The sequence below is a fragment of the Oncorhynchus mykiss genome, chromosome 9 (genome assembly GCF_013265735.2).
Source record: "Oncorhynchus mykiss isolate Arlee chromosome 9, USDA_OmykA_1.1, whole genome shotgun sequence".
Taxonomy (NCBI): domain Eukaryota; kingdom Metazoa; phylum Chordata; class Actinopteri; order Salmoniformes; family Salmonidae; genus Oncorhynchus; species Oncorhynchus mykiss.
In genome coordinates this window covers 12291264-12311263 of record NC_048573.1, presented here as the reverse complement: position 1 = coordinate 12311263, position 20000 = coordinate 12291264, and the positions used below count along the sequence as shown (strand labels likewise).

General features: G+C 42.2%; 1 protein-coding gene across 1 annotated transcript; it reads right to left on the bottom strand.

Annotated features, from left to right (window-relative positions):
* Positions 1-1861: 1861 nt before the first annotated feature.
* On the bottom strand, positions 1862-18742 carry mblac1 (metallo-beta-lactamase domain containing 1). Its single transcript, XM_021614676.2, has 3 exons — positions 18194-18742; positions 17723-17979; positions 1862-2615 (listed from the first exon to the last, which is right to left on the bottom strand). Exons 1-3 carry the CDS (start codon positions 18623-18625, stop codon positions 2282-2284), a joined length of 1023 nt encoding a protein of 340 aa, XP_021470351.2. The 5' UTR covers positions 18626-18742; the 3' UTR covers positions 1862-2281.
* Positions 18743-20000: the final 1258 nt, after the last annotated feature.

Genomic DNA, 20000 nt, shown 5'->3' with positions numbered 1-20000 from the left:
TGTATAGAGCCATGTCATGGTGGAATGCTCTGCCACTATAGGTTACTCAGTTATGTATAGAGCCATGTCATTATGGAATGCTCTGTCACTAGAGGTTACTCAGTTATGTATAGAGCCATGTCATGGTGGAATGCTCTGCCACCAGAGGTTACTCAGTTATGTATAGAGCCATGTCATGGTGGAATGCTCTGCCACTAGAGGTTACTCAGTTATGTATAGAGCCATGTCATGGTGGAATGCTCTGCCACTAGAGGTTACTCAGTTATGTATAGAGCCATGTCATGGTGGAATGCTCTGCCACTATAGGTTACTCAGTTATGTATAGAGCCATGTCATGGTGGAATGCTCTGCCACTAGAGGTTACTCAGTTATGTATAGAGCCATGTCATGGTGGAATGCTCTGTCACTAGAGGTTACTCAGGTTTAGCTTGAAAAAACAGATAAAAAAACATATTGCATCACAGTGCCTCTCCTCTTTCTAAAGCTCTTATTTAACTGTACTCTATATAACAATATGAAAACAGTATATGAATAGTGTGTAAATAGTATTTTTGTTGTCTTTCCTAAATATAACTCCCATTTAATTTTAATGTAATATCTTATGTTGTCTATTACTGTTCTGTACTTTGTCATGTATTTCTACGTTTTATGTGGACCCCAGGAAGAGTAGCTGCTGCATGTGCAGTAGATAATGGAGAACCTAATAAACTAAACAACTCTGTCTCTCTGTAAACTGTTCTGTATCGGTCTTTCTTACCCTCTCTTTTCATCTGTCTGACCACTACTATTCCCCTCTACTGATTTCCTTCTCCCCTCTGATCCTCTTTCGAGAATGGGGAGTAAGATTGTCTGGAGTGTGTAACATTTGAGAAATGATTCAACAGTTACGGCCATATTAAGGTGTAAAAAAAGGAACTGGAAATACTTTGATTAACGACTTTGGTCCCCCCAGCAGGTTTTCCTGTTCTATTCAGTTCTCTCTTCTTATGTTTGACTTTCGTTGGATACGGTAACTTAGGTTCATGTTGGGAGATAGACAAACACAATATCCAAGTTACACTTCCACACTACTCACCTTGTCCAGCTGCTGAACCTGGTTGATCAACCCATCAGGTTCTGCCAGTTAAGGTGATCGTCAGTCAGTGTGCCAGCTTGGAGAGGCTGCTGGTTGGTTTTTTACTGTTTAGTTTGGGCATGCCTTTGGTATCTTGCCTTTTTGTACATATGTATGTTTCGTCACCATCTGAACACATAATAGACCGCTTGGATTGGCCAACCAAGAGGTCAAGAGAGACCAAGGTAAGGTTGCTGTCTCCATGGGAACATGTACATTCAACACCTAGGCGTATACGCTGATTTCTCACATAAATGCACATCAGACATTCAGGTTACAGACCATGTAGCTAGGCCTGGAACGATCAAAATGTCCCTTTTGTATTTGAACAGCTATTTGAATAAATACTGTACAAACATCTTTAACACTACATTTTACAAAGCAAACAAATTCATCTTATAATTATGGAACAACATTGTTTTAGCTGTCATCCTAACTGAAATTCTGACATAGAGCTCATAGTTGGTCTTTGGTAACTTTTTTGTGACTGAAATCAAAACCTTGAAATAACCTTTGACCTTCACTCTCCTGTCAGTACAGTGATTGGACTCACACACACACACAGTGAGTCATACAGTATAGAGCTATCCTGTTAATCTATAATCCAATTAGCATCCACACCCATTCCATCAGTTAGAGTATACACACACACACGCACATACGTATAGAGAACTCTGTAAAGCTAGCATGTGTTTTAACACAAACCCACACTAAAGGGAATGATGTCATCAAAACAAAATTGCATATTAAAAAAAAGTTTTTACATTTTTATTTTCTTAATTATTGGTGTAATTTACAATAATTAAGTACAGTGATCCTATATAGATAAATAAATATTTCAGAAATAAATATTAAGTTTATGTTGGGTAGGTATGCAAATTGCTCAGTTGCACGGGCTCTCAAGATATTGTAGCAGGTTCGTGATGCAATGGTCCAATGCAGATGTGTAATGGGTCCTATGTGTAGCTTTTTTTACTCAAAATGTCAAATATACAAAGTAACAAAATACACGCACACCATGACAGACCGAAAATACAATAAACAATCACTCACAAATAAACATGGGGGAACAGAGGGTTAAATAATGAAACAGTAATTGTGGGATTGAAATCAGGGGTGTAAAACAAAGACAAAACAAATGGAACATTAAAAGTGTATCGGCGGTGGCTAGAAGGCCGGTGACGTCGACCGCCGAACGCCACCAGAACAAGGAGAGGGACCGACTTCGTCGGAAGTCATGACAGTACCCTCAGCTTGACGCGCGGCTCCATCAGTGCGCCGACACCGACCTCTGGGATGACCCGGAGGATGAGGCGCAGCAACGAAGGGTCCAGGACGTCCTCCACCGGCACACAGCATCTCTCCTACGGACCGTACCCCTCCCACTCCACGAGGTACTGAGGGCCCCTTGCCCGACGCCTCGAGTCCAGGATAGCTCGAACAGCATACGCCGGGGCCCTCTCGATGTCCAGATTCCTGGAGTGGACCAGCCACCACCAGCCTGAGGAGAGACACATGGAACGAGGGATTAATATGATAATCTGGGGGAAGCTGTAACCTGTAGCATACCTCGTTCAGTCGCCTCAGGACTTTAAATGGCCCCACAAACCGCGGACCCAGCTTCCGACAGGGCAGGCGGAGGGGCAGGTTTCGGGTTGAGAGCCAGACCCGGTCCCCCGGTGCGAACACCGGGGCCTCGCTGTGGTGGCAGTCAGCGCCCTCTCTTTGCCGCCTCAAAGCCCATTGTAGGTACACATGGGCGGCGTCCCAGGTCTCCTCCGAGCGATTTAACCATTCGTCCACCGCAGGAGCATCGATCTGGCTCTGATGCCACGATGCCAGAACCAGCTGATACCCCAGTATGCACTGGAAAGGAGAGAGGTTAGTGGAGGAGTGGCGGAGTGAGTTTTGGGCCATCTATGCCCAGGGGATGAACGCCGCCCACTCCCCCGGCCGGTCCTGGAAATATGACCGTAGAAACCTACCCACATCCTGGTTTAATCTCTCCACCTGCCCGTTACTCTCGGGGTGAAAACCTGAAGTTAGGCTGACCGAGACCCCCAGATGTTCCATGAACACTCTCTAGACCCTGGACGTGAACTGGGGACCTCGATCAGAGACTATGTCCTCAGCCACCCGTAGTGCCGGAAGACATGAGTGAACAGGGCCTCCGCAGTCTGTAGGGCCGTAGGGAGACCGGGCAAAGGGAGGAGACGGCAGGACTTAGAAAAACGTGCCACAACGACCAGTATTGTGGTGTTGCCCTGTGAGGGAGGAAGATCCGTCAGGAAGTCCACCGACAGGTGCAACCATGGCCGTTGTGGAACGGGAAGGGGTTGTAATTTCCCTCTGGGCAGGTGCCTGTGAGCCTTGCACTGGGCGCACACCAAGCAGGAGGAAACATAATCCCTCACGTCCTTGGCCAAGGTGGGCCACCAGCACTTTCCACTAAGGCAACGCACCGTCAGACCGATGCCAGGGTGACCAGAGGAGGGTGACGTGTGGGCCCAATAGATCAAACGGTCGCGGACAGCAGACAGAACATACAGGCGCCCAGCTGGACACTGGGGAGGAGTGGGCTCTGTGCGTAACGCCCGCTCAATGTCCGCGTCCAGCTCCCACACCACCGGTGCCACCAGGCAAGAGGCCGGAAGTAGGGGAGTGTGATCCATGGACCGCTCCTCTGTGTCATACATCCGGGATAGTGCGTCTGGCTTAGCGTTCTGGGAACCTGGTCTGTAGGATAGGGTGAAAACAAAACGGGTAAAGAACGTAGCCCACCTTGCCTGGCGAGGGTTCAGTCTCCTCGCCGCCAGAGATTGTGAAACATGGAAACCATGTGTTTGATGCATTTGATACCGTTCCACTTTTCCGCTTCAGCCATTACCACAAGCCCGTCCTCCCCAATTAAGGTGCCACCAACCTCCTGTGGACCACATCGGGCTCCACTCCTATCAGCTAAAAACAAGAAAAAGCGTCTCCAGATCACCAACACTGGACCATTGAGGAGTGGAAAAACATTGCTGGTCTGGCAAATCCTGGTTCCTGTTGCGTCATACTGAGTCAGGATTTGGCGTAAGCAGCATTAGTCCATGGACTCATCCTATCCTGCCTTCCACGCCCCAAATAATTCAGGCTGTTCTGGTGGCAAACAGGGGTCCCAGTGCTAGATGGGTGTACCTAATAAAATGGCCACTGAATGTATATTTCTACACTATGAAGTTGGAATAATACTGTGAAGATGTGAAAGTGATGGTAATGCCCTTTTAGTGTAAGAGCTATTTTTAAAGGCTGTCTGAAATGTTTGCCTGTTTTGGCCTGCCTGGTGACATCAATTAGTTAAGGTCACTACAATATGTAATAACATTGTACCATGGTAACAGACAGAAACTGTCAAATGTCACTCTTTATGGCCACTTTTAAACACCTGACATATCTGCACATTTACGTTAGTCACCAGAAGCTGAAGAACAAATGCACATCCAGGTACTTTTTTTTTGCAGGTGCTGTAGTTCTCGGTGAACTCTTGAAGAATAAAAAGGAAAACGCTGCACGCTCCCAGGTGATCTTATCGACACAACGTTTCCACCCTTAGGTCTTCATCAGGCATCCAGATATCACCTGGGAGCGTTTTTAAACCACCCTCTCGTCTTCGCAACACAGGAAAACACTGTTTATGGATGTAAAGCCAAATAGCACCCCATTCACTTTATGGTGCACTACTTTTGACCAGTACTGCTACCCAAATAGCACCCTATTATCTTTGTTGAAGGTCGTTGTTGATGTGGTGCAGTGATCTTTGTACAGGTAGATACTCCAGCTCTATGAAATTGGAACTAGAGACTGGGTGTGGTTTGGTTAGGTAATGCATGTGGGACAGTAAAGGTGATGGCAGATCAGGACACAAGGTATATTTATTAATAACTTGATGACCTAACTTGAATTAACCAAAAGTACATGAGGCCAGGTATTGTGACATTTGTATCATGGCTGTGTGTGTTTATATCCACGAGATGAAGCGAAAACAGTCTGTCAAAGTTTCTAGCTCATGTCTAAATTCTCAAACTAAATACATCCTGCAATTCCAACCAAAAAACATCTTAGCTTTGATTTTAAGACTTAAAATACAACGACTTGCCTAGCTAGTAGTAATAGCAGTAAACGTAGTAATAGTAGTAATAGTAATAGTAGTAATAGTAGTAGTAGTAAAAGTAGTAGTAATAGTAGTAATAGTAAAAGTAGTAGTAATAGTAGTAAAAGTAGTAGTAGTAATAGTAGTAATAGCAGTAGTAATCGTAGCAATAATACAAGTAGTAATAGTAAAAGTAGTAATAGTAAAAGTAGTAAAAGTAGTAATAGTAGTAGTAGTAGTAATACCAGTTGTAAAAGTAGTAATAATAGTAATAATAACAGTAGTAATAGTAAAAGTAGTAATAGTAGTGTCGTGTCTTTACTATCATTAACTGAAGACTTTTAGTTTTTATCAAAGATTCTCTGTAATTAACTAATCAGGTAAATGTAATTTACTAGGAAGTCGGGGCACCAAGGAAAATTTTCAGATTACAAAGTTATAATTTTCATAATATAACTCTTCAGATATTTTTGTATCTTATCAATTAGTCTTCGAATTAATGAATTATTATTTACCTCAAGTTAGTCTCATACCACACGTTGTAAATTCTTGGTTATCTGAACGAACCCAGTCTTCACTATGAGTCATCCATACATCAATTGTCTTAAATAATTTAATTACTAACTAAGTAATTCACAGAAATGCATAAACAAACAGTAGATAGTTACAAGGAAGTGATAACGGAGTTTCCCTAGTGGGATAAACCGGCATCGTGGGTTGGTGTACAAAAGGGAAGTGGGGGTCGAATGAGATAAGACACAGTTGATAATTATAACAATTGAAATACTAATCCTTTGCACATGACCGCTCACATGAACAATTGCAATCATTGCAATAGTTCAGAGTGACATTCATTCATGTTGTTATGGATAGATGTTTCAGCGGTTGTCGGTCTTCGCGTTCAATGATACCGAATTCCTAGCTGCAGACTAGTAATTAATATCAAAAGACTTGTTCTTATTCTGTCGGTATCGATAGTCTAAGAGTTTAACCACGTGGTATGGTTAAAAGATTCAGCCATCTACTCAAACCTTGGCCCTCTTGTTATCAAGGTAAGCTGGTCTGCAACCTTTGTCCTCTCGTAATTGAGGGAAACATGGTCTGTTGAGAAATTCTCAAAGTGGGGGTTTTATTCGGGAGAGCAGAAAAAGGCCGTCTCATGACTCAGGTCCGAACTGGGCTCATGGGCGGTCCTCAGATTTAGTTAAACTCAAAAGGGAATTGGAGTTTCCTTCATTAACCTGTTGAGTGTAGGGGGCAGTATTTTGATGTTTGGATGAAAAACGTACCTAAATTAAACTGCCTATTTCTCAGGCCCAGAAGCTAGAATATGCATATAACTGTCAGATTAAGATAGAAAATAGTCTAAAGTTTCCAAAACTGTCAAAATATTGTCTGTGAGTATAACAGAACTGATATTGTAGGCGAAAACCTGAGGAAAATCCAACTAGGAAGTGCCTCTTATTTTGAAAGCTCCCTGTTCCATTGCATGCCTTCCCTCCATTTCAAAGGATATCAACCAGATTAATTTCTCTATGGCTTCCACATGGTGTGAACAGTCTTCAGACATAGTTTCAGCCTTTTATTCTGAAAAATGAGCGAGAACGATCACATCGTGTCATTGTATGGCTGGGTGCCAGCAGAGTTTTGCATGCGCAACAGCTTGGAGCAGACATTTTCTCTCTCTCTCCTATTGAAAAAGATATGGTCCGGTTGAAATATTATTGATTATTTATTGTAAAAACAACCTGAGGATTGATTATAAAAAACATTTGACATGTTTCTACGAACTTTATGGATACTATTTGGAATTTTCATCTGCCCCGTCGTGACCGCTCGAGCCTGTGGATTTCTGAACAAAATGCGCCAACCAAATGGAGGTATTTTGGATATAAAAAAAATCTTTATGGAACATTTATTGCGTAACTGGGAGTCTCGTGAGTGCAAACATCCGATGATCATCAAAGGTAAGCGATTCATTTTATTGCTTTTCTGACTTTCGTGACCAATCTACTTTGCTGCTAGCTGTTTGTAATGTTTTGTCTGCTGAGAGAGATGTCCTTACATAAACGCTTGGTTTGCTTTAGCTGTAAAACTTTTTTGATATCTGACACACCAAGTGGATTAACAATAAGCTAAGCTGTGTTTTGAAAAATTGCACTTGTGATTTCATGAATATAAAATATTTTTAGTAATTTAATTTGGTAATGCAATTCAGAGGATGTTGACGAAAATTATCCCGCTAAATCACATTACACAATTTTACAAACAGTATCATCTTCACTCATTCATCTTATACAACAATTAGATGTAAACCTCATATCTGAGGCTATTATATAAACAGCGTTATGGTAATGTGACCGTATTGTCTCTCATGAGTGTCACAAAATTGTACCAAACAGACCAGTTCGTAGCTGGATTCTACACCTAACTTTTATACCTTCTCCAGAACATAAATGTTGTTCGGACCTCAAGTTCTGTAAGGTGGAAGAAATTCCTTTGTTCTCTATGAAAATTCACTCTATCTCTATACTGTGGCCATGAGGAGATAATCTCCTCCAGGAATTTACGACCTCTCTCTGACCACAGTAGCCTGTGTGTAGGAGACAGGGAGAGGGGGATGGGGCTTGCTGTACCCAAAGAGGGCAACGTCATGACAGTAGTAAAAGTAGTAATAGTAGTAAAAGTAGTAATAGTAGTAAAGGGAGGAGACGGTTTAACGTAATGACTAAAGAATTCTACCCTGAAACATATAATACTATAATTCTAATAATGTATGTGTGTGTGTGTAAGAGGGAGAAAACAGAGGCTGGTGGACTGCACATGATAACTCTGAAAAAGCTGACAACAAGAGGGCCTGTTGTTTATCACTTCCAAGGCCTCTCTAATCTAGGGAGGAGAGGAGAGAACAGCGAGAAACTTCCAAGGCTGGTAGAAAAGTGATAAACCTGTGTGTGTGTGTGTGTGCGTAGAGGGGGTTATAAAGACTGTTCAAATTTTGGTTGACTTTGGAGAGCTCTCATGAATAAACTACAACAAACCTTTTGCAGAATCTGAGTCTTTGCCTAATTCTTATTAACCCTAGCTTTACAACCTAGGGGGAATTGGTCAAAGCTATAGTATTGAAAAATATTGTGACAGTAGTAAAAGTAGTAATATTAGTAATAGTAGCAGTAGTAGTAGTAGAGATAGTAGTAATAGTACTAACAGTAATAGTAGTAATAGCAGTAATAGTGGTAGTAATAGTAGTAACAGTAATAATAGTAGTAGTAATAATAGTAGTAGTAATAGTAGTAATAGCAGTAATAATGGTAAAAGTAGTTGTTTAGAAACTGCTAGTAGTCGTAGTTGTGCGTTGCTAGGTAACGATGTAAACAATGGCAAATGTTATGAGTACTGGCCATGTGTATGTTATCTATTATATCAAGGGGCAGGATAGACTCTAATAATGGGAATTCCAAACCACCCATTGTATAACATTAATTAAAGCACAAGCCTGTAAAGTACGCACACATCCTGTGACGAATATTCATTTGATCATTAACGGTTATCTAACTTTCAGGATGTATTGATCATTTGGATCTGGGCAGTCCAACGCTGTTCCTGGAGAGCTACCATCCTGTAGGTTTTCACCCCAACCCTAATCTAGCACACCTGACTTAATAATTAGCTAATTGATAAAATCAATCAGGTTAGTTACAACTGGAGTTGGAGCGAAAACCTACAGGAGGGTAGCTCTCCTAGAACAGGGTTGGAGTTAAAACCTACAGGAGGGTAGCTCTCCAGGAATAGGGTTGGAGTTAAAACCTACAGGAGGGTAGCTCTCCAGGAATAGGGTTGGAGTTAAAACCAACAGGAGGGTAGCTCTCTGGGAACAGGGTTGGGAGTTGAAACCTACAGGAGGGAAGCTCTCCAGGAATAGGGTTGGAGTTAAAACCTACAGGAGGGTAGCTCTCCAGGAATAGGGTTGGAGTTAAAACCTACAGGAGGGTAGCTCTCCAAGAACAGGGTTGGAGTTAAAACCTACTGGAGGGTAGCTCTCCAGGTACAGGGTTGGAGAGCCCTGATTTAGATGATGTTGGAAGTTACCTGGATTTCAGACTGTGTGTTTCTGATTTAGCCAACTCATGTGAGGTTATCGTGTTTGGCAGAACAACGACAGAGAAAACTGGCTTCAGCTGGAACAAAACGTTTGAGATTCTTGAGATTCCACTTTGAGATTCTTTATGTAATAAAAAGTGGTCTATAACTTATTATTATCCAGACTACGTTGCTGGTGGGGTTTCAGAAACGTCTGAGGCCTTGCACAGTTAGTTAGTGAGAGTGCTGAACCCATAGAATTCAGATTTGAATTCATTCTATGGTTCTAACCACAGAGTTAAATAGAACACATAGGATCTACGGCTCTTGCATTGGTGTGAGATCACTACGGCAACAAACAGGGCCTTGTGAAGACTACAACAACAATCACAACACCAGTAGTGATATTGCACAAGCAGCAGGACCCCCTGAATGAATAACTAAGTCTAAGATTAAGGCCCCTCCAGTGCCACTCCAGTGCACTGAATGGGTGCTTGAGTGAAAATATGAAGTGGTTTTGAGTAACATAGACAAGATTAAAAAGATTCACAGGACTTACAGTAAATGAGTGACATGTTGCATTGTTAGAGGGGTCAAGGAGCGGCTTGAGTGTCATGTCATTGAACTCTATAAGGCTTTTTGGTTCAGTCATGCACATCTCCTAACTTGAGTGGAGGTGGATGATTTGAAAATCTCTAGATGTACTGTCACAGCTGTGAATCTGTAGCCTACATTTACCAATGCAATGAGGAACGCATCTACTAGGCCTAATAAATAGGCTATTGAGGTATATGTCAGAGTAGTTGGTCCATCTACAGTGAGGGAAAAAAGTATTTGATCCCCTGCTGATTTTGTACGTTTGCCCACTGACAAAGAAATGATCAGTCTATCATTTTAATGGTAGGTTTATTTGAACAGTGAGAGACAGAATAACAACAAAAAAATCCAGAAAAACACATGTCAAAAATGTTATAAATTGATTTGCATTTTAATGAGGGAAATAAGTATTTGACCCCTCTGCAAAACATGACTTAGTACTTGGTGGCAAAACCCTTGTTGGCAATCACAGAGGTCAGACGTTTCTTGTAGTAGGCCACCAGGTTTGCACACATCTCAGGAGGGATTTTGTCCCACTCCTCTTTGCAGATCTTCTCCAAGTCATTAAGGTTTCGAGGCTGACGTTTGGTAACTCGAACCTTCAGCACCCTCCACAGATTTTCTATGGGATTAAGGTCTGGAGACTGGCTAGGCCACTCCAGGAACATAATTTGCTTCTTCTTGAGCCACTCCTTTGTTGCCTTGATCGTGTGTTTTGGGTCATTGTCATGCTGGAATACCTATCCACGACCCATTTTCAATGCCCTGGCTGAGGGAAGGAGGTTCTCACCCAAGATTTGACGGTACATGGCCCCGTCCATTGTCCCTTTGATGCGGTGAAGTTGTCCTGTCCCCTTAGCAGAAAAACACCCCCAAAGCATAATGTTTCCACCTCCATGTTGATGGTGGGGATGGTGTTCTTGGGGTCATAGGCAGCATTCCTCCTCCTCCACACACGGCGAGTTGAGTTGATGCCAAAGAGCTCCATTTTGGTCTCATCTGACCACAACACTTTCACCCAGTTGTCCTCTGAATCATTCAGATGGTCATTGGCAAACTTCAGACGGGCATGTACAGTGGGGCAAAAAAAGTATTTTGTCAGCCACCAATTGTGCAAGTTCTCTCACTTAAAAAGATGAGAGGCCTGTAATTTTCATCATAGTTACACATCAACATCAAAAATCCGGAAAATCCCATTGTAGGATTTTTAATGAATTTATTTGCAAATTATGGTGGAAAATAAGTATTTGGTCACCTACAAACAAGCAAGATTTCTGGCTCTCACAGACCTGTAACTTCTTCTTTAAGAGGCTCCTCTGTCCTCCACTCATTACCTGTATTAATGGAACCTGTTTGAACTTATCAGTATAAAAGACACCTGTCCACAACCTCAAACAGTCACACTCCAAACTCCAATATGGCCAAGACCAAAGAGCTGTCAAAGGACACCAGAAACAAAATTGTAGACCTGCACCAGGCTGGGAAGACTGAATCTGCAATATGTAAGCAGCTTTGTTTGAGGACATCAACTGTGGGAGCAATTATTAGGAAATGGAAGACACACAAGACCACTGATAATCTCCCTCGATCTGGGGCTCCACGCAAGATCTCACCCCGTGGGGTCAAAATGATCACAAGAACGGTGAGCAAAAATCCCAGAACCACACCTAGTGAATGACCTGCAGAGAGCTGGAACCAAAGTAACAAAGCCTACCATCAGTAACACACTACGCCGCCAGGGACTCAAATCCTGCAGTGCCAGACGTGTCCCCCTGCTTAAGCCAGTACATGTCCAGGCCCGTCTGAAGTTTGCTAGAGAGCATTTGGATGATCCAGAAGAAGATTAGGAGAATGTCATATGGTGAGATGAAACCAAAATATAACTTTTTGGTAAAAATTCAACTCGTTGTGTTTGGAGGACAAAGAATGCTGAGTTGCATCCAAAGAACACCATACCTACTGTGAAGCATGGGGGTGGAAACATCATGCTTTGGGGCTGTTTTTCTGCAAAGGGACCAGGACGACTGATCCGTGTAAAGGAAATAATTAATGGGGCCATGTATCATGAGATTTTGAGTGAAAACCTCCTTCCATCAGCAAGGGCATTGAAGATGAAACGTGGCTGGGTCTTTCAGCATGACAATGATCCCAAACACACCGCCCGGGCAACGAAGGAGTGGCTTCGTAAGATGCATTTCAAGGTCCTGGAGTGGCCTAGCCAGTCTCCAGATCTCAACCCCATAGAGAATCTTTGGAGGGAGTTGAAAGTCTGTGTTGCCCAGCAACAGCCCCAAAATATCACTGCTCTAGATGAGATCTGCATGGGGGAATGGGCCAAAATACCAGCAACAGTGTGTGAAAACCTTGTGAAGACTTACAGAAAACGTTTGACCTCTGTCATTGCCAACAAAGGGTATATAACAAAGTATTGAAATAAACTTTTGTTATTTACCAAATACTTATTTTCCACCACAATTTGCAAATAAAATCATTAAAAATCCTACAATGTGATTTTCAAGATTTTTTTTCCTCATTTTGTCTGTCATAGTTGAAGTGTACCTATGATGAAAATTACAGGCCTCACTCGTATTTTTAAGTGGGAGAACTTGCACAATTGGTGGCTGACTAAATACTTTTTTGCCCCACTGTATAAGTGCTTTCTTGAGCAGGGCGACCTTGCGGGCGCTGCAGGATTTCAGTCCTTCACGGCGTAGTGTGTTACCAATTGTTTTCTTGGTGACTATGGTCCCAGCTGCCTTGAGATCATTGACAAGATCCTCCCGTGTAGTTCTGGGCTGATTCCTCACCGTTCTCATGATCATTGTAACTCCACGGGGTGAGATCTTGCATGGAGCCCCAGGCCGAAGGAGGTTGACAGTTCCTTTGTGTTTCTTCCCTTTGCGAATAATTGCACCAACTGTTGTCACCCTCTCACCAAGCTCCTTGGCGATGGTCTTGTAGCCCATTCCAGCCTTGTGTTGGTCTAGAATCTTGTCCCTGACATCCTTGGAGAGCTCTTTGGTCTTGGCCATGGTGGAGAGTTTGGAATCTGATTGATTGATTGCTTCTGTGGACAGGTGTCTTTTATACAGGTAACAAACTGAGATTAGGAGCACTCCCTTTAAGAGTGTGCTCCTAATCTCAGCTCGTTACCTGTATAAGAGACACCTGGGAGCCAGAAATCTTTCTGATTGAGAGGGGGTCAAATACTTATTTCCCTCATTAAAATGCAAATCAATTTACAACATTTTTTACGTGCGTTTTTCTGGATTTTTTGTTGTTATTCTGTCTCTCACTGTTCAAATAAACCTACCATTAAAATTATAGACTGATCATTTCTTTGTCAGTGGGCAAACGTACAAAATTAGTAGGGGATCAAATACTTTTTTCCCTCACTGTATGTAATACAGTAACCTAGTTGATGAAAAGGCATGTGTTTGTTTAGGAAGCAATAGTAATGGCATCTTTTTGTAGGAACTAACAGAGGCTAACTCCACCATGGCTCGTTGGCCAAAGCCTAAGGGGAAATGAATGAAGGTAAACACAGGCTTAGAAGAACTTACACGTTTTGTTCTATGAGATTAATCTGCATCAGCTAATGTCACTTTTTGTGAATGTTGAAGCATTTATGTAATCAAAATAAGCACATAAATGCTTCATAATTCATAAAGCTCATGTTACTTGAGCGATATTATCTCATCGAACAAAACGTATATCTCCTAAGCCTGTTAACCTTATTTTCAGCATTTATCCCAAAACTCCCTTCTTTCCCCATTCATTTGCCCCATAGGAATGTCTAAACGAAACAGGTTTCATTTTTTTTGGACTACAAAACTGGCGAACTCTATTCTACACCATCATTACAGTGCTAATACTGATTCAGAGGGAGGAACAATGCTGAGTTAGTTAATCGGGGAAGCCTAGTGACAAATGAAGAAAAAGTAATTACTTTATTGAGTCCAAGACACTTGATATTAACCGTTGACAAATCCCAGTTATGCAACACTGTTCCATTGAATGGCCCCTGGCCCCTGCCTTAGGCCCCCTGACTAACGTTCACAATGGCTTTTTATGATTTCCTCATTATTCAAATCAGTTTTGATTTCATAATGAGTGCTATGAAAGGCGTGTTTGCTTAAGGCTAGCCAACATTATAAAAATCCTATAAACATCCTAGGCAAGACAACTTTACCCCAGACATCATTAGTCAGGGGTGGAATCATTATTTTTATTTTGTTTACATAGATTCCTAGAAATAAAAAAATGGGGGTGGGGGGGTTCCCAGAGTGACTTTTTCCCATTTCCACACCTGCCCATATATCATAGTGTACTATTGTAGGCTATTGTGTAGGGCTCTGCTGCTGTCTCCGATCTAAGGGGGAACTCCTCTCCAATTTAATCACTCAACATTGACCCCTATTAGAATTCACTTACATTCTACCAAGCCCTTTAGACCCCAGCGGTCACCTGTGGTGATAGAGTATAAAGAGAAAACAACACAAACGTTACAGCATTTAACCCAAGATGGTAAACCTCAGCATCTGAAAGAAAGAACCAACTCATTGACAATACCTTGTGTTATGGTGAATTTCCAACAGCAGATGAATAAAGGACACCAGTATCTTTGGTTCAAATATGTCTACCACCACAGAATGATCATTCATAGCCTCTTCGTGCCCCAAGGAGACGTGCACATCCCATGTACACGTTTCATTTCGAGGCACGTTTGCAAAGTAGACAGGTGATCAACACAGACAACTGTCCTTATACCGCAGACTAGTGTGATGAGATTCTTACCACGGCTAGATGTACCACAGTATCTTGTTTGGGTCCGTGGACAGTCACTGTGTCCCGACACACAGTAGCACACCATCTAATTCACATGGCCAATACAGTATGAGTCGAGTGTGAGTCGAGTATGTGTGTGGAAGGTACCGACATAGATTCAGTCACTGTGAGATGACGATAAGGTTACCGCCCAATGATGTGTAGATGACTGACAGGGGTGTTGTATTGGAGCCACCGCACAGCCATTTTGGTATTCCTAAGCCAATGTAAAAAAAAAGAACGATTTTGGAAGCTACAAAAATGCATTTATTAATGTCTACATCAGTCTACACACAAATACCCCATAAAAAAAACAGGTTTTTAGACATTTTTGCAAATATTTTACACACCTACTCATTCAAGGGATTTTCTTTATTTTTTACTATTTTCTACATTATAGAATAATAGTGAAGACATCAAAACTATGAAATAAAACATATGGGATCACGTAGTAACCAAAAAAGTGTTAAACAAATCAAAATATATTTTAGATTCTTCAAAGTAGCCACCTTTTGCATTGACGACAGCTTTGCACACTCTTGGCATTCTCTCAACCAGCTTCGTGAGGAATGATTTTCCAACAGTTTTGAAGGAGTTCCCACATATGCTGAGCCCTTGTTGGCTGCTTTTCCTTCATTCTGCGGTCCAACTCATCCCAAACCATCTCAATTGGGTTGAGGTCGGGTGATTGTAGAGGCCAGGCCATCTGATGCAGCACTCCATCACTTTCCTTGGTCAAATTGCCCTTACACAGCCTGGAGGTGTGTTTTGGGTCATTGTCCTGTTGAAAAACAAGAGATAGTCCCACTAAGCGCAAACAGGATAGCATGGCATATCGCCGCAGAATGCTGTGGTAGCCATGCTGATTAAGTGTGCCTTGAATTCTAAATAAATCACTGACAGTGTCACCAGCAAAGCACCCCCACACCATCACACCTCCTCCCCCAAGCTTCACAGTGGTAACCACACATGCGGTGGTCATCCGTTCCACTACTCTGCATCTCACAAAGACACAGCGGTTGGAACCAAAAATCTCAAACTTGGACTCATCACACCAAAGGACAGATTTCCATTGGTCTAATGTCCATTGCTTGTGTTTCTTGGCCAAAGCAAGTCTCTTCTTCTTCTCGGGCTCTCGAGTGGCACAGCGGTCTAAGGCACTGTATCTCAGTGCTTCAGGTATCATGACAGATCCTGGTTCAATTCCAGGCTGTATCACAACCGGCAGTGATTGGGAGTCCCATAGGGTAGCGAACAATTGGCCCAGCGTCGTCCGGGTTAAGGTTTGGCTGGGGTAGGCCGTCACTGTAAATAAGAATTTGTTCTTAACTGATTTGCCTAGTTAAATACAAATAAAAAAATAGTAGTGGTTTCTTTGCAGCAATTTCACCATGAAGGCATGATTCACGCAGTCTTCCTTTCCTGTGGCGGTCCTCATGAGAGCCAGTTTCATCAGAGCGCTTGAGAGTTTTTGCGACTGCACTTGAAGAAACTTCAAAAGAAATGTTCCGGATTGACTGACCTTCATTTCTTAAAGTAATGGACTAGGTATTTTACCAAATAGGGCTATCTTCTGTATACCACCTCTACCTTGTCACAACACAATTGATTGGCTCAAAAGCATTAAGGAAAGAAATTCTACAAATTAACTTTTAACAAGGCACACTTATTAATTGAAATGCCTTCCAGGTGACTACCTCATGAAGCTAGTTGAGAGAATGCCAAGAGTGTGCAAAGCTGTCATCAAGCCAAAGGGTGGCTACTTCGAAGAATCTGAAATATAAAACATATTTGGATTTGTTACTACATGATTCCATGTGTTATTTCATAGTTTTGATGTCTTCACTATTATTCTAAAATGTAAAACATTGTAAAAATAAAGAAAAACCCTTGGATGAGTAGGTGTGTCCAAACTTTTGACTGGTACTGTAAGTATTCAGACCCTTTACTCAGGTTCAAGTCCGGGCTCTGGCTCGGCCACTCAAGAACATTCAGAGACATGTCCTGCATTGTCTTGGCTGTGTGCTTAGGGTCGTTGTCCTATTGGAAGGTGAACCTTCGCCCCAGTCTGAGGTCCTGAGCGGTCTGGAGCAGGTTTTCATCAAGGATCTCTATGCACTTTGCTCCGTTCATCTTTCCCTCAATCCTGACTAGTCTCCCAGTGCCTGAAATACATCCCCACAGCATGATGCTACCTCCACCATGCTTCACCGGGCAAAGAGTTAAATCTTGGTTTCATCAGACCAGAGAATCTTGTTTCACATGGTCTGAGAGTCATTTAGGTGCCTTTGGGAAAATTCCAAGCGGGCTGTCATGTGACTTTTACTGAGGAGTGGCTTCTGTCTGGCCACTCTACCATAAATGCCTGATTGGTGGAGTGCTGCGGAGATGGTGGTCCTTCTGGAAGGTTCTCTCATCTACACAGAGGAACTGGAGCTCTGTCAGAGTGACAATTGGGTTCTTGGTCACCACCCTGACCAAGGCCTTTCTCTCCAGATTGCTCAGTTGGGCCAGGCGGCCAGCTCTAGGAAGTCTTGGAAGTACCAAACTTCTTCCATTTAAGAATGATGGAGGCCACTGTGTTCTTGCAGATCTTCAATGCAGCAGAAATGTTTTGTACCCTTCCCCAGATTTGTGCCTCGACACAATCCTGTCACAGAGCTCTACAAACAATTTGCTAAAATGTCTAAAACCTGTTTTTGCTTTGTCATTATGGGGTATCGTGATGTCATTTTGGGGTATTGCGTGTAGATTGATGAGATTTTTTTAAAATACATTTTATAATAAGGCTGTAACGTAACAAAATGTGGAAAAAGGGAAGGGGTCTGAATACTTTCCGAATGCACTGTACACATCAGTGGTTATATCTAACCACTGATCTAAGGTTTTGCACTTCTTCCCCCACATTGCTACGGTTAGAAAGAAAGGCTAAAACTGATCTGTGCCTAAGGGCCTAACAGGGCAGTTTCTACCCGGAGCGTCCATCCACTTCCTCCATGTGGATCCTGAACGGCAACCCGTGTCCCGGGATGATGACATCAGAGGTGCGTAGCGCCTCCTGTCGGCTGGCCTCTTGAACTGCAGGATTCTCACTCAGTTCTCTCCAACTGTCGTCATCAGTGCAACGCTCAAATAGGTCCCCGGCAACAAGCACCGTGCCCATTGTGGTTCCCTTCACAAGAAGGCTCACATCGCGCCCTGTGTGGCCTGGAGTGGGTACTATTGACACCTGGTGGAGAAATTAAGGTATTGCAATGAGGTTCAGAGTACAGTGGTAGGCAGTACCTATTCTAACATGCAAATGATGCACTGTAAAGTGCTGGTGAATATGCATGGAAAATCATTGAATATGGCTGTTACACACACACACACACACACACACACACACTATTGAATATGATTACACTGAGTTAGGTTGAACAAAAGATGAGTTTCAGACTCACATGTTCATCAATAGGATAGGGTTGCCCCTCAGACAGCTGGTTAGGAAGGTACCTATCCCCCTCACTGATGTCACACCCCACAACTATTGTTGCCCCTGGAAACAGCCCCAGATTACCAACATGGTCGGAGTGGCCATGTGTTCCCACCACCAAGCTGATATCACCCGGGTCTAGTCGCTTATCCTTCAGCCGTTTCACTAGAAAGTCCCGGTCCCACGGTCCTCCGGTGTCGACTAGAATAGTTCTAGGTCCCGTTAGAAGAGTGATAGTCCCGTCTGCTCGAAAAGAACCGTCCTGTTCGGACAGACAATAGCCTACTTTGAGCACCGAGATGGAGTAGGGTTGTCCCACAATCTCGAGTTCTGTGTCTGATAACTCGCTTCTTCTAAACTCACTACTGTTACATGCATAATTTTTTTCAGTCGCTTCCATCTCTGCTCAATAATAGATGTTTGCTAGCTGCAGAATCCGTTTTTTTATCGATTAACTACAAGTATCAATACATGTATCTAACAACCACACACGTTGTTGACAGCTTGTACCAGTTCTACGGTATGGCAAGAAGAACAAGTGTAATTTTGTCGTTTGGAAAAATGTTTAGCTGTCACAGCAAAGTGCTTTGTCGCCATCTGTTGGACGGCAGCGTCTATTACATTGTGTAAGGCCAGCTGGCGTAACGCAACTTTGCACCATGCCCACCCTTTACACTCTTAACCTATATCTGCCTAGCCTAAATTATGGCAGGTTGTAAACATATTTGGCTTCCAGTAAAATGTTATGATTTCTTTCGGTATAAGTCCACTTTCAAGACTATAGTGCATCTACTGTGTGTATGACCAACAGTAGTACCATGAACACAACAGAGGCGGGTGAGAGATAAACAGGTAAGTCACTTTTTTGTGTTTAGGAGGTAAATTCTGGGTATTTTCAGATATTTCATCATTATAGATGCTGTATATTATGAGATGCTAATATAGATGTCTTAAACAGCAAAACAAGAAAGCTGACAAAAGTGTCAAACCTCAAACCAAAAGTTGTCGCTACTCATTGTTAATAACTAACTGTCTTAAACATAACTGTCACCAACGTATTGTTTAATTACTACTTCATACATCTGAGATATCTGATTTAAAATAATTTACAAATATGACATTAAAACCCACCTCAATCAAAACAAAGCAAGTGCACCTACAGTTACAGTATTATACCTGAAAAGGTTTTGAATCTAAGAGTTCTGTGAAATTATTGATCACATTGCATGAGGCTGATGTTGGTTCAATACATTTCTTATGAGTTACAAGGAAACAATTGGAGAATTCCAGTAACGTGTAATCACTGTAAGGCAGTCTGTGGAACTGACCCTTGATCCTATAAACACTGGCAGACAACTTGACTGCATGGCTCAATTGTTATTGTTCTTGTGAAATTGTATATCTCTCTCTCTCCCCCTCTCTTTGTCTTTATCCCTCTCTCACCCTTACTTCCTCATTTCTCTCTCTCTCTCTCTCTCTTTCATCCTTACTACTCTCAATTCAATTTCAATTTAAGGGGCTTTATTGGCATGGGGAAAATATGTTTAAATTGCCAAAGCAAGTGAAATAGATAATAAACAAAAGTGAAATAAATAATAAAAACTAACAGTAAACATTACACTCATAAAAGTTAAAAGAATAAAGACATTTCAAATGTCATATTATGTCTATATACCGTGTAGTAATGATGTGCAAATAGTACAAAAGGGAAAATAAATCAACATAAATATAGGTTGTATTTACAATGGTGTTTGTTCTTCACTGGTTGTGGCAAC